Source organism: Aptenodytes patagonicus, chromosome 3, assembly GCF_965638725.1.
Source record: "Aptenodytes patagonicus chromosome 3, bAptPat1.pri.cur, whole genome shotgun sequence".
Classification (NCBI taxonomy): domain Eukaryota; kingdom Metazoa; phylum Chordata; class Aves; order Sphenisciformes; family Spheniscidae; genus Aptenodytes; species Aptenodytes patagonicus.
This window is the reverse complement of record NC_134951.1, coordinates 98217514-98230961: the sequence shown is the minus strand read 5'-3', so window position 1 is coordinate 98230961 and position 13448 is coordinate 98217514. Positions and strand designations below refer to the sequence as shown.

Here is a 13448-nt window from a genome sequence, read left to right as displayed (position 1 = left end):
TCTGGGAGTATTTAATCACAAGCAGATGTTGACTGTGCTCTTTCCTTCTGCTCTCTGCATTTGAATATTACCTGGTTTGTGACATCCACTGGAATCAGGCCCTTCCTTTGCTACTGAAGGGGCAAACCTGATCCTCCAGCTTCCTGAATTATATGGCCACAGCTCTTCATATCTGATTGGAAGCTGTTAGGAATATGCTGCTTATAAAGTAAACTGAAAGTTATTGGGGAATGAGGGTAACTTTTATTTATATAAATGTTCTCTTCCCATCTTCGCCCTTTAGAGAAAAAAAGGTCTTTAACCACAAAGAGCGAAATTGCTCAGCTGAATAGCATAGAGAATGAACAGGGAAGTTTCTATGACTCAATATTTTTAAGGAGGAGTATAAAGTCTCCAAATCATAGATAACTTTTTTTAAGTGGACATCAGGTAAAAATAGTAATGCTGAGTTGTTTTTTTTCCTTTTGTTAAGGGCTGAAATTATGTAAAAATACCTTTTTATTGTTTTTGAGGGGTTTTTATTTAATAGGAGATTTCCAAGTATGGAATGAGCAGAGAATAAAGTGCCTGCCCTACTGTGCTACCCTGTCTCCTGTGTCAGTTCCAGAGGCGACAAGATATAGCTCTGTTAAGGTGAGAGGGATTCCTGGTCTTAGACTCCTTCAGGCTGGTAACTTCTGTGGAAAGTAAAGGTGGCATCTGATTATGGAGCTAACCAGGAACTCAGGAAACTTGGAATCAATTTTTCTGCTCCTCTGGAAACTCATTCTAGGGTTTTAAGAAAAGGCTGAAATTTTCTATCTTTGCTTTTTTTCCCAAATGGCTGGGATAGAGGGAATGGCTGTGAGATGATCAGAGATTTCACTGATGTATGAAAGCACATTAGAGGACCATAATATTTCTACTTCTCCCCATCTACCACATTCTAAGGGATGAACAAATGAAAAGTACTTTCTTGCAGGTAGCCAGTCTAACCTGTTTCACAGCCTGTCCCTTCTTTTTTGTTCAGTACAAGGAAAATGAGATAATATTGTACTGTAATTGAATCATTAAACATTGGCTTGAAGCCTTTGTTCTTGTAAGGATTAAATGTTGGGAGGTGTTGTCCCACATAGGATTGTTCTGGACGTGTCTAAGTTTCTCTGTGCTTTAAAGTTGGTTAAAGTTATGATTTCAGAAGAAATCCAAAAAGATGAAAATACTGAAATCTTTCATTGGATGGAAGAGGAGAAGGGCCGTCATTTTGATATGTCAAACAAAAACTTGGAGAACTTCTGTGCCTTGCCAATATTTCCTGACACAATGACATAGAATCATAGAATAGTTTGGGTTGGAAGGGACCTTTAAAGTTCATCTAGTCCAGCCCCCCTGCCGTGGGCAGGGACACCTTCAACTAGATCAGGTTGCTCAGAGCCCCCTCCAACCTGATCTGACATCTAGTATTCATTTCTGCTCTAGTATTTTGAAATGTTTTAGTTTTATTCTTTTTGTGGTTCCATTACCACACAAGGACTTTGATCTAGAAGGGATATTTCAATAAGTATGGCAATACAAATGAACTCCTAACAGCTTTCCATAAAGAAAAACCAGAAAACAGTTAACATCAAAATATGAAATGCAGTTACAGATTTTTATTTTTTTACTGTAACAAATTTTTATTTTAAATAATCACCCTGCCCCCAAAATCTTCTAGTGAAAACAAGCTCATAGTTATTGATAATCAGAATAGCTTGTTTGTTTGTTTGTTTGTAGAGATTTTTGATAGCTGTTCTAAGCCACACTCTTGTGCTAGCATGGCAGGAGGTAAGAGGCAGAACTGGGGAGGACATTGAGTTAGATGCATTGCAAGCGGTAATCCTGTTCCATACCTCTACAGCGAGCTGAGCCCATGCATGCAAAAACATGTGGAGTTTTTGATCTGCTGTTTGCTGGCAATTGCTTCCTGGCCTTTTTAGTTAAGTTCAGTTCCACCTTTCTGCAATCCTGAAGTCGCACATAAGGTTTTCTGAGCTGTTGCAGAGCTTTTGATCCCGTTCGTGGCTCTGGGATGTGCTTACAGCAGTGTATCATTATCTCTGTTGCCACATTCAGCCTGCGAACTTACTTAATTGGAATGACAGCTACCACTGGTGCTGCAAACTTCCTGGGCGCGTGCAAAACAAGTAGGTGGTGAAGGAGAAGGGTGACAAGTTACAACTTCAAACAGTTGCTTACAGGAGTTAGTTTACTGTCTTCTCCTTGCGCTTCACCTCTCTTTTTGCAGCCAGGACTAGCATTAGGACCTGCTTATAAAACGGTTATCATCTTCTGCTTTCCTGTGTTCATGCTTTATAATACGTTTACCAGCCAGAAAGCAGTTAAGTGAAAGTTTTGTGTGTCTCTTTTTTTGTTTTTCCTTTTTTTCTGATCTTGAACATATCCAATATTAAGTATGCACAGAATGTTATTGAGTTATTGCTTATTTCTGGTAAAGCACCTACACATTAATGAAGGTATGATCTCTTCACTAGAGAATCTGAGTTTCCAGTAGATAAGACTTAGGGAAAGGAGAGTGATGGACCTACACAGAAAAACATACAACTAGGAACAGCACGGGGATTGTCAGCACAAACTTCTGGAAGATATTGCCCTTTTGCTAGCGTGCATAAAGTATTTGCTGTTGAAGACTACAGCTTCGGAAGAAGGAGCTCGAGCTCATACAGTGTTTGGTCTCTCACACCTGAGTTCAGAGTGCAGAACAGGAGGGGAACTTAGTCTAGTACCTGACAGGGCGGGAGAGACGTTCACAAACACAGGGCTAGCAGCTGAGCATGCCCACTCACCAGAAATGCGTACCCAGAGCTCGGTAGCTTGCTGTCTCATTCTTGCTATCACCTTGCTTCTCTGCCAGCTGGTGAGTGTGGCAGGGAAGGAATAATATGTCAGATGTAAAATTGATGTCATGATCACAGAATCATAGAATCATAGAATCATTGAGGTTGGAAAAGACCTCTAAGATCATCGAGTCCAACCGTCGACCCAATACCACCATGCCCACTAAACCATGTCCCTAAGCGCCTCATCTACACGTCTTTTAAATACCTCCAGGGATGGGGACTCAACCACTTCCCTGGGCAGCCTGTTCCAATGTTTCACCACTCTTTAGTAAAGAAATTTTTCCTTACATCCAATCTAAACCTCCCCTGCCGCAACTTGAGGCCATTTCCTCTCGTCCTATCGCTTGTTACTTGGGAGAAGAGACCAACACCCACCTCGCTACAACCTCCTTTCAGGTAGTTGTAGAGAGCGATGAGGTCTCCCCTCAGCCTCCTTTTCTCCAGGCTAAACAGTCCCAGTTCCCTCAGCCGCTCCTCATAAGACTTGTTCTCCAGACCCCTCACCAGCCTCGTTGCCCTTCTCTGGACACGCTCCAGCACCTCGACATCCTTCTTGTAGTGAGGGGCCCAAAACTGAACACAGTATTCGAGCTGGCCACACTCTTTCTGATACAGGCCAGGATGCCATTGGCCTTCTTGGCCGCCTGGGCACACTGCCGGCTCATGTTCAGCCGGCTGTCAACCAACACCCCCAGGTCCTTCTCTGCTGGGCAGCTTTCCAGTCACTCTTCCCCAAGCCTGTAGCGCTGCATGGGGTTGTTGTGGCCGAAGTGCAGGACCCGGCACTTGTCCTTGTTGAACCTCATACAGTTGGCCTGGGCCCATCGATCCAGCCTGTCCAGGTCCCTCTGCAGAGCCTTCCTACCCTCGAGCAGATCAACACTCCCGCCCAGCTTGGTGTCATCTGCAAACTTAGTGAGGGTGCACTCAATCCCCTCATCCAGGTCATCAATAAAGATATTAAACATGATGAAAGGTCTTAACTTTGTTTAAAGTTGACAGAAGGTGTGGTTTGAATGAGATGATTAAGAGGCTTTCCTAAAGGCCTCTGGAATTCCAAAATTGCATTGTTGCTTTATTTTTCTTCCAAATTTAGGAGGTACGTGTAGGGGTGAAGATACTTACCCTAAATTAACTATGTATCTGTGTCTGGCAGCAGCTGACAAGTGTAGGCCACGCTAAATGGTAGGGTGAGGCTGGGCACTTCATTCCTTGAAGTCACTGCAGTTTCTGACATCTTTCATTTGTTTTCAAGGGTCAAAGGCCAACTGAATTGCTTTCCTAAATGCTCTAATCCCCCCCCGCGTTGTGCTCACCAATTTTACATGTTTAAAGTAGTCATAAAAATGAGGATCCTGTAGAATGCTGCCTGTGATCTTCAAACTAATGGATAGTTAGTAGCTTTGGGAAGCCAATTACATCTGTAGCCAGGGATGAACAGGGAATTGAGGGGCTTTTGTTCCTAACCCCACTCCCCTCCATACACACTTTAGAAAGATCCTTTTAAAATTCACTTAGCAATATTGCTGTCTGACTCAGTACAGTGAGATTCTGCCATTTTAGCGGACACATGTGCCATTATTATCAAACAAATGTTAATTTAGTGTTCTTCATTGCATCTGGAGGCAGTTCACAAATGCTTGCAGCTCCCTTTAAGAACATAACACAAGGCAAAGATGAAGTACGGGGAAGTGGAGAATCACATGCTAATGATACATGGATGTCCAAAGATGCAGAAAAGCATACCAGTATTTTTGACTACCCATATACCAGTTAAATTTATCTCAGTGACTTGACCACAGTAACACTGGCAGCCTTTTGGGGTGGGGGTGGGGTGGTGTAGCATTGAAGTCTCTTTACTTGCAGCTCTTCTTACTTGCAGCCGTGTCTACTGAATCAGATTGGTTTTTATTTGTCATCTTTTTGTCTTGTACTTAACCTCCTTTTGCATTCTGTTTTTAAACAAGAAAAATAATTTTTTATTCTTTTCATATCTTAGGCTTTCACAAGGTAATGGAAGGAATCTACAAAGCCGCTGAACTTGGCTACTGTCCTGTTAAGGTAAAGCCAGTGTTTATTTACTCTGGAGCTGTTGTGGTTTACCATAAATGGTGATAAAAGATATAGCTCACCTGATGAGGAATTTATTATTTTTCCCCCCTGTGAATAAATTTTGGTAAGACTGAAGAAAAATTTTAGTAGATTGAAGATCACAGCAAGAGGTCATGGGGGAAATTCACATTATCTCCTCATGCAGCTGAGGGTACTGGTTCACTCTGCCACAAAGCCTATTGATTGCCTGGCTGCAGGCTACAGGGTGGTCCTGCTCTGTACTTGTCTCTTCCTACCCCCTCTATTGATTTGCCTGACCCAGCTGTGAACTTGGCCAAGGGAGTTAACAGGCAGAAAACTACCCTGCAGAAAGACATTAATTTTCTCCTGGTTTATCTCCTTCAGCTGCTTACAGCAGACTCTGATGAGTGCCAGTGTGAGAGAGAGGGAAAGGGAGTCCTCCTTTGGGGGTGCAGCTAGACCAACTTAGCTGTAACATGAAACTTCACCCTAACTCAGCTGTTTGCAGTTCTGCAGCCGTGGTTCCCTTCAGTTTTACTAACGCTTTGGAAGATGTGTAAGTGTTTTAGGCTATAGAGCTATGAAAAACACTTGAAATTAAATAGGTTTTAGGCTTTCCTGAAAGATCTTGAGAATCATGATGCACGATGCTTGGGCATACAAGTCTGCCTTGCTAACAGGGAGTGTTTTAGCAACTGCACAGCTATCTACTGTTCTTCAGATAAAGCAGAGAGGATCTGAGGCTCCAATGTAAATATGGTTTATGAGGAATGTGTAGGAAAACTCAGTTTTAACCTCTTTTTGGAGGAAGGCAGAGCTAGTCATCCTGCAGTCTATGGTTATGGAGTGTGCTGTGAACACTTCCTGGTCTGGGGCATTTGCCTGTCATCTGCCAAAAAGAGTGCTATAGAAGGTACCCTGCCAGTACTTTTACAGAAGCCATACAACGTAGGACTGGGGAGTGGAATTGTCATTTTAGACAGTAAAAACTGCCATACCTTAGGTGGGTAATAAGATGTTGCCTTTGTTACTTAGCTTCTATTAGTTTTCCATTTAGCAAGGCAACTTTAATAACTTTAGTTAGATTGGATGCAAAAACTTTAAGGCAAGTTTGGCAGAAATGATCATCTGTACCATTTCAATCCTGCCAACTTCTCTCATTGTCTTTTCTTTCAAAAAAAAAAAAAAAAAAAAAAAAAAGTTCTTTCTATCTACCTTGCCTCCTGCAAGGTAGAAATGAAAGGTATGAAACCTTGTGTAAGAGGGAAGAAAGTCATACTCTGCTCACTAATTTCAGGTGTCTGCTTTTCCTGCAGGTAAACTGTGTGGTGATGCGAGGCTTCAATGAGGACGAACTGCTGGGCTTTGTGGATTTCACGAAGGATCTGCCCCTTGATGTGCGGTTCATAGAATATATGCCCTTTGACGGTAAGTAAAGCAATCTGCTTTGAGATTCTTCATGGAATGGAATGTGCCTTAGACATAGGTGAATCTGGTTGGTGGTTATTCACCTCGTGGACTTGTCTCTGGAAGTTTTGATGAGCTCTTTTGGAGAATTAGGAATTGCCTTAAGTTTTATGTTGTATCTTTTGCACCTTATCTGTCTTCTCTAGATAAACTGGAGAAGGATTAGTAGCAGGATTAGTTGGGGCTGGGACACCTAAGGGAAAACTGAGATTTGTGGAGAATGTAAAGGTGGTTTTCTGCTAATTAAAAAAATAAAATCCACAATCTAAAGTTATGTTGGTTTTGTTAATTCTAGGCAATAAATGGAACTTCAAGAAGATGGTGAGCTACAAAGAAATGCTTGATACAATTAAACAGCGATGGCCTGAATTGGAGAAACTGCCCTGTGAAGCTTCCAGCACAGCCAAGGTAGGGTTAGACAAAGAATATGTGAAATGTGCCCCCATTCTTTCCCTGCCCTAAATCCCCAAATTCTCCCAAGTTCAGCATTTATATTTAACAAACAAAGTAAAAAATACTCAGTGTAGTAACTCTGGGACTTTGGTCAAGCTGCCTGAATGTGGTTTGACTCTTAATAAACACTGGTCGTAGTCTTTACCTTTAGAAATACAGTGTGTTTACTAGATGCCTCAGTCAGATATAAAGAATGGCAGGCTTGTATCCTGTATTTACAGCTTTTGAAACTTTTGTCAGTCTATGTCTGTCTATGACTGCACATTAACAAGCCTGATGAAACAGTTGTTCAGTGAAATAACAGTATTGCTTTAGAGTCTGCAGTGTCACATGGGGGATTTCTAGCCTACATGAATCTACGGCTCGTGGCTGCCTGAGTAAGAACATGCCTACTGGCATCACCTGTCAGTTGATAACTGCAAGAGCAAACATTTAACAAGTTTGTGAATTTCCAGGAGCAGGGCAGAATAGACTGGAACCTCTGACAAAGCTGACTTCGCTTTTTTCTCTCGTGTGACCTTAGAACTGAAGAAAATCTGTGTTCTGTCTTCTGTCTTTGGGCAAGTCGAGCTTTAAAAATGAGGAGTCTATATTTGACTCTTCTTTTTTTCTCCTTTGCATTTCTTTAGAGTTATAAGGTGCCACATTTCCAGGGACAAATCAGCTTTATCACCTCTATGTCAGAGCATTTCTGTGGATCCTGTAATCGGCTGAGGATAACAGCAGATGGGAACCTAAAGGTTGGTAGTGAAACATGATTCTCTTTGCTTTCATGCAGCGAAAGTAGTGTTGCAATTCTTCCCTTAAAAGTAGCTGGGATGTAAAGTAGGGTAGAAAGACGCATAATTATTACCAGCTAACTCCAGTTTATCTATCCTGTATGTATTCTTGTTCAAGCTTGTTGGGCTGTTAGGGAGATGTTACATCACCTTTTTTCGGTTTCTCTGTTTTGCTAACATGGTTAACTTCAGTTGTAAAACATGGTTGCAAGGCCAGTAAATATAAACATTTATTTTAATCTTTGATTCAAAATCATCTTAAACATGTGACAAGCAGATGATTTCCCATTAAAAAAGGATCCAGGCAGCTGTGAGGACTTGGCTTTTGTGTTCCACAAGGATCCTGTCTTGTTTCACCAAACATCATCTTGCAACTCTTCTCCTTCAAGAGCAGTCTGTACATTTGCTCAACGGCTGTAGAAAAGGGAGGGATAACCGTTTCCTGCCACGTTGAAACTGGCAGTTTCTGGGGGAAAATTAAAGTTTTCAATTAAAAATTGGCACTTACACATTGTCACCTGATATTGACAACAGCTGTGCTGCTGTCTAATGTCAGATGACTGAGGCAGCCTGAAGGCCCAATGGGCTTAGGTTACATAAATGTCCCAGGCTGTCTGTGTTGTGTGTACATGAAGAGAGATAAAGAAAACAATCTCCATAAACATTCTCTCTCTTCAGTAGGATAGGCCTCTTCAAAACTCTTTACTCTGAAGTTAGTACGAAATACTTGTAAAAGCCATTTATTTTATTCTTTCTCATTTCTCCTCTTTTGTCTCCTTGGGTTCGCTGCAGGTGTGCCTTTTTGGGAATTCAGAAGTGTCCTTGAGAGATCAACTACGGTCAGGTGCCTCAGAGGAAGAGTTGGTTCAAATCATTGGAGCAGCAGTGGGCAGAAAAAAGAAACAGCATGCTGGTATGTTTGTTGTACCTGAGAAATAATAGCAGTTATTAGGGAAAACGGTGTCCTGGTACTGCTGTGGGATGCATTGACTTGCCATGAGAAAGAAGGAAGGAGAAGCTTCCTGAATGAAGCTGCATTAACTAAGGAAAGAATTTTCCCATCTGTTAAGAGTATTGTCTGGTAGAAACCTGGTAACATACCAGTCCTGCAGTTACTCCAAAATTTGGATGTCAATTTTGAGTCTTCTAACCTTCCACATGAGCTAGAATCCAGACTGTCTAAAAGTCTTTCAAGACTGACTTTTATCTTTAAAGAGATGCAAATACCACTGCTCACAATAGCAACAGCAAAGTGTAAGCTAAGCAAAAATTGATGGAGTTGTACTGGATCCCTTTTTTCTTAAAATTAATTTGCTGTAAAATAAGTACTAAAGCTGAATTGAGCTGTCGGTCCAACTACTGCATTAACACGTTTCTAGAAGTGACAAACCTCCTTCTGAGTATGCAGAAGTCTGTAGCCACTGTTCTAGTGCTCTGCATAAGGTCATGACACAAGGTCCATGATGATGCAGTCACATCCTCAGGCTGTATTAGTCTTTTCTGAATTTATATTGATATAAACTGTATTTCAGTCACATCTGAATCTAACCATATTTTCATCATCTGGCTGCAGCTGGGAATGCTGACCTCTTGTACATGAACTGGCTTCATGATCATGGAATAGTCCCCTTAACACTAAAAATACACTTTGGCCCTTTTGTTCTCTTGCAGATTCTGCCAGATTACTAACAGTTGGTTTTGCCTTTTTTCCGTGATTTGTAAAACAAATTTAAAGGAAGCTTTTAAATTTGAGTGTAGGCTAACTTGCAGAGTATATTGGTCTGACCCAGATAAAATAGTGCCTTGTAAACATAAGGGAAGGGGTGGATGGATTGGTTCCTCTTCTTTTAGACCATTCATTTCTGATTTGTAAGGGGAGGGTGGGGGAGAAGAGCGTTTTCCCCTTTAGTAAAGGCATTTTCTCATCAGCAGCATTTACCTGACATTGTCTTTCTCCTCCCAATTTGTGTTAATCCCAATATTGCCTTGTGGCCTTCTGTGATTGGACTTCTTTGAACTGGATCACTGTTAACAGCTTATCCATAGAATTAGTACAGTTAAATGCTATTGTTAGGAACAAGATAGTCCCAAACTGTTTGAATTCTGTAGTAGGTAGACAGTCATTCGGATTATGGAAAGCTTTCTGCGAAAGGGTTCTACAGTGTGACAGACCCATAGCAGCTGGATGCTTGGAGACTGTGGCAGCTATGGTTTTAAATAATACCATGCCAGATTCCCCTCTTCCTCCAGCTCCCTTGGTCTTTATTGAGCTTTGGTTTTCCTAGCATGCAGGTTGCACTGTGAAGAGCAGAAAACTAAATATATAAACCAGATGCATGACTGACTGACTTAAAACTTAAAAAGCTAGGATTTTTATGTGTTCCTTATTTTATTTCTAGGCATGTTTAACATTTCCCAGATGAAAAACCGGCCAATGATCCTGATTGGTGGGTGACAAATCAGTACGTAATAAACATACCATGATTTTGTTTGGGTTTTGTCTGTGGGGGAGGAGAGTGGATTGGGCTTTTAAGTCTAACTTGTGTTTGGTTCTGGCTTAGGTTTAAGGCAAAGAAATGGGTTTCTTAAAAGGCAGTTGTGGTTAAAACTATGCTGAAGTGGAAGAGGAGGAAAGGTTTAATGTCCCTATCAAGCCTTACCCAATCTTCTGATTGACAGCACTGTTATTGTTTTCTCTAATTTTGAAAGTTCATTACATTTTCCAATGTATAGAGCCAGTAACCTGACAGAAATGCAAGTTGTCCCACCTCACTACTACTTTACTTCAGAATCTGAAACTTGAGGTTTCATTCTTTTGAAATGTTCTCTTACTGCTGCAAAGTCTCAGAATATAACCATGAAAACTGTAGTATCTGGTATCTGGCCAGCCTTATGGGCAAGAGCCTTTCTTCTTCTTGTTTTGTCTATTGAAGCTGTTTGTGAACTCTCCCTTCTGCTTGAAGCTCTGTCCATGAGTGGTGTGGCACTACTGGGGTTCTCTTACTGATTTTTCACATCTCCTTCAGTGTGGTTTTACCCCTCTTCCATGCCTACGTTTCCCTCTTTTGTAAGAAAGATAGCTATCTTCCCAAATACCTTTTTTCTTCCATAGACTTAAGAAATGTTTGCAAGAGTTAGTATTGTGAGATTAATTGGAAGTTGTTCTGTTGTTTCTTGTCAACAACAGGGGAAAAAATGCAGCAAGGGTGGAAGAGATGAACATTATGTTTCAAATGCAAACTCTGATCCTCCCAGTGATGCTCTGGAGCAGGCTAGCTGCTGTGCAGCTTAAAACACAGCTTTTTAAAACGGGTACCCTTGAGGAGGGTAACATGCATTAATTTGCAGGTCTTTGCTACAGGTGATATAATAACTGGTCTTTTTTTAAACCAAGACACTAGTGCTTGTACTTCTGTTGCCTTTATTAGGAAATAGGATCTACAGAAGTCCTTTAACATAGGTTTTCATTGGGAATATTTTTCACTTGATGCCCCCCCTTTAAAAGGCCATCATTTTCCATGTTGACTTTTGAAGTGAATGGATTCCGTGGTGCAAGATTGTCTCTCTCAGCTTGCTTTTGCTCTTTTGTATTTGGCCACTGCTGCACTGTGTTCCAGGAAAAGGGGAAAGAGGATCCTTTGTTTAAAGTCTGTATTGACTTGCTGCATGAGGAAAAATTTTCTGTTTGTTTGGGGTTTTTTTTAAGATTAAAAATACTATATTAAACTCTTGACAGCTCACTGGGACCTACATAGTTTTTCAAGATGCCTTTGAAAGAATCTCCACACTCCAAAGTTAGCATTCATAGCAATTCATAACAATGTTACAATGTCTACAGATCAGATCCATCTAATTTCCTTTTGAAAAGTGCTTTAACATTGTCTGACATATAGTAAAAGAGGCAGCCTGTCCAGGTCCTCCCACAGCTGCTCCATGTCCCTTCCAGACTAAGTGCTGGTAGTCACTGCATCAGTGAAGAGACTGGAGATGAGTGGAGAGTATCCCACTGTGACACATGGGGAATCATTAGGAGATTTCCTAATTGTGTTTTGAATTACTTACTTACAAACTTCAAATAATGCTGGTGTGCAAGCAGTCAGTGGGGGTGGGTGTGTATGGAATTAATTTAATGAAACTTACTTAATGAATGTTGTGGAAATCACTAATAGGTTTTGCTAGTCCCAGTAAGCCAAACCTGGCTTCTTCCCTGCCCTGCTGTTGTCTGATCCTTTGCTATATGGTTTGTATTCTATTTTCCTTAATCAAAATATTCCTTTTGGCAGGTTGTTCTCCTCATGGGTTCACTTCTTCAGTTATGGGAATTTCCTCCTCCATTTAAGCATCTCCTGCCTTCTTTTCCCCCCACCCTGAGATTGTGCTAGTTGGAAGCTAGCACAATTAAATTTCAGGTGCAGTAATAGAATATAAGGAGATGCAGTTTGTCAGATGGTTTCAGTTGTGTTATATATAGTGCTGTAGAAAACCATTATCTATTTTTTTTTTGCAGGTATATGAGCAATTGGGGTGAAGATAGAGATGACTAGGTACAGCTTGAAGAAAATTTAGGTTGTTAGGAAAAGCAAAGATGCTTTGCATGCATTTACTGTCTGTTGCTGTCTTTTTACTTATCACTCTACTTGAGCAAACACTACTTCTCTTCCTTGCTCCCACCCATGTGTGTTTACCCTGTGGAAGTAAGTACTTGTCTGCCTTTGCAGTCTAGCTTCTCCTGAAGACAAGACATCTTGCCAGGGGTTTAGCTTCAGCTTTAAAGCTAATCAAGGAATCCAGAAGAAGTACTTTGAGTTCCTGAATTTTAAAAGGAATATTCAGGTTAGTCCCCACTGTATAAAGAGAGAGGGGAAAGAAAGGAGGAATAAGCACAATTTTCTGTGCTCTTCTAATGCAGAGCAATGTTGCACTCAAAACATTTATGTCCATTTAATCCCATTCCTCTGAGGGTAAACGCATTACCACTAAACTTGCAGGAATCTTAATTTTAGTGGATAGGCCATAAGCTGTAGATCAAAAAGGGCCTTTGCCTAAACTTAGATTATTGCAGTGACTAAAAAAAATAAAATCATGAAATCTATGGTTGATTTAAACTTCAGTAATGGGCACTTTCAGACCAATGTTTGGAGGGTACTCTGAATGAAAAAGGTGCTAAGTTCATCAGTCTTGTTATAGCAGAGGTTGAGACCAATGAGGAAGAGATTGGTTGGTTTGTTTTTAAAAGAAGTGGGCGGGGGGGCACAACCAATGCTTTGTCCACACTGTGTCTGTTATTGTCACGTGGACGGTCCAAGGTGATACCTGTAGGTCTGGGCAGCAGAGATAGCTCAGCAAAGTGCAGAGGGGCCAGGATGTTGCTTTGATTCACCTGTGGGCAGTCTGAAAACTCATGAGTGAGGGTGTCCCTGAATACCAGAGCTACCAAAGGAGGTTACTGAGCAAAACCCAATTCCAAGTTTCTCAAAGCAGAGCAAAGAGAACAGGAGCACCAGAAAAAGAGAAACATGCTTATCAATGAGGCTATTAAACTAGGGCTGAGCCACTTACCTCTATACTGCTTTCTCTTTAGTTACTTACAAAACAAATCACTTCTTTTACGTGAAAAAGACTCCTCCTGTCTTGACACTTGGCATTTAGCCCTGTGCAAATGCCAAAACCGAGGGATTAAATGGTGAAAAGGGGCAGGAGGGCTTACTACCTCTCTGCCAGCTGGGAGCTCTGCCAGCTGGGAGCTCTGCCAGCTCGACTTGGAACATACTTCTGAGTAGATTTAAAATCTATCTGTCAA

At 41.2% G+C, this 13448-nt stretch overlaps 1 protein-coding gene across 1 annotated transcript in view; it reads left to right on the top strand.

The window, feature by feature from the left end:
- Positions 1 to 13448, top strand: part of MOCS1 (molybdenum cofactor synthesis 1) — a 34490-nt gene that overhangs the window by 16980 nt on the left and 4062 nt on the right. Inside the window, 6 exon segments of the mRNA XM_076334384.1 lie at positions 4876 to 4937; positions 6266 to 6377; positions 6712 to 6824; positions 7499 to 7609; positions 8441 to 8561; positions 10048 to 10095. Coding sequence (XP_076190499.1) covers positions 4876 to 4937; positions 6266 to 6377; positions 6712 to 6824; positions 7499 to 7609; positions 8441 to 8561; positions 10048 to 10095 — 567 coding nt within the window.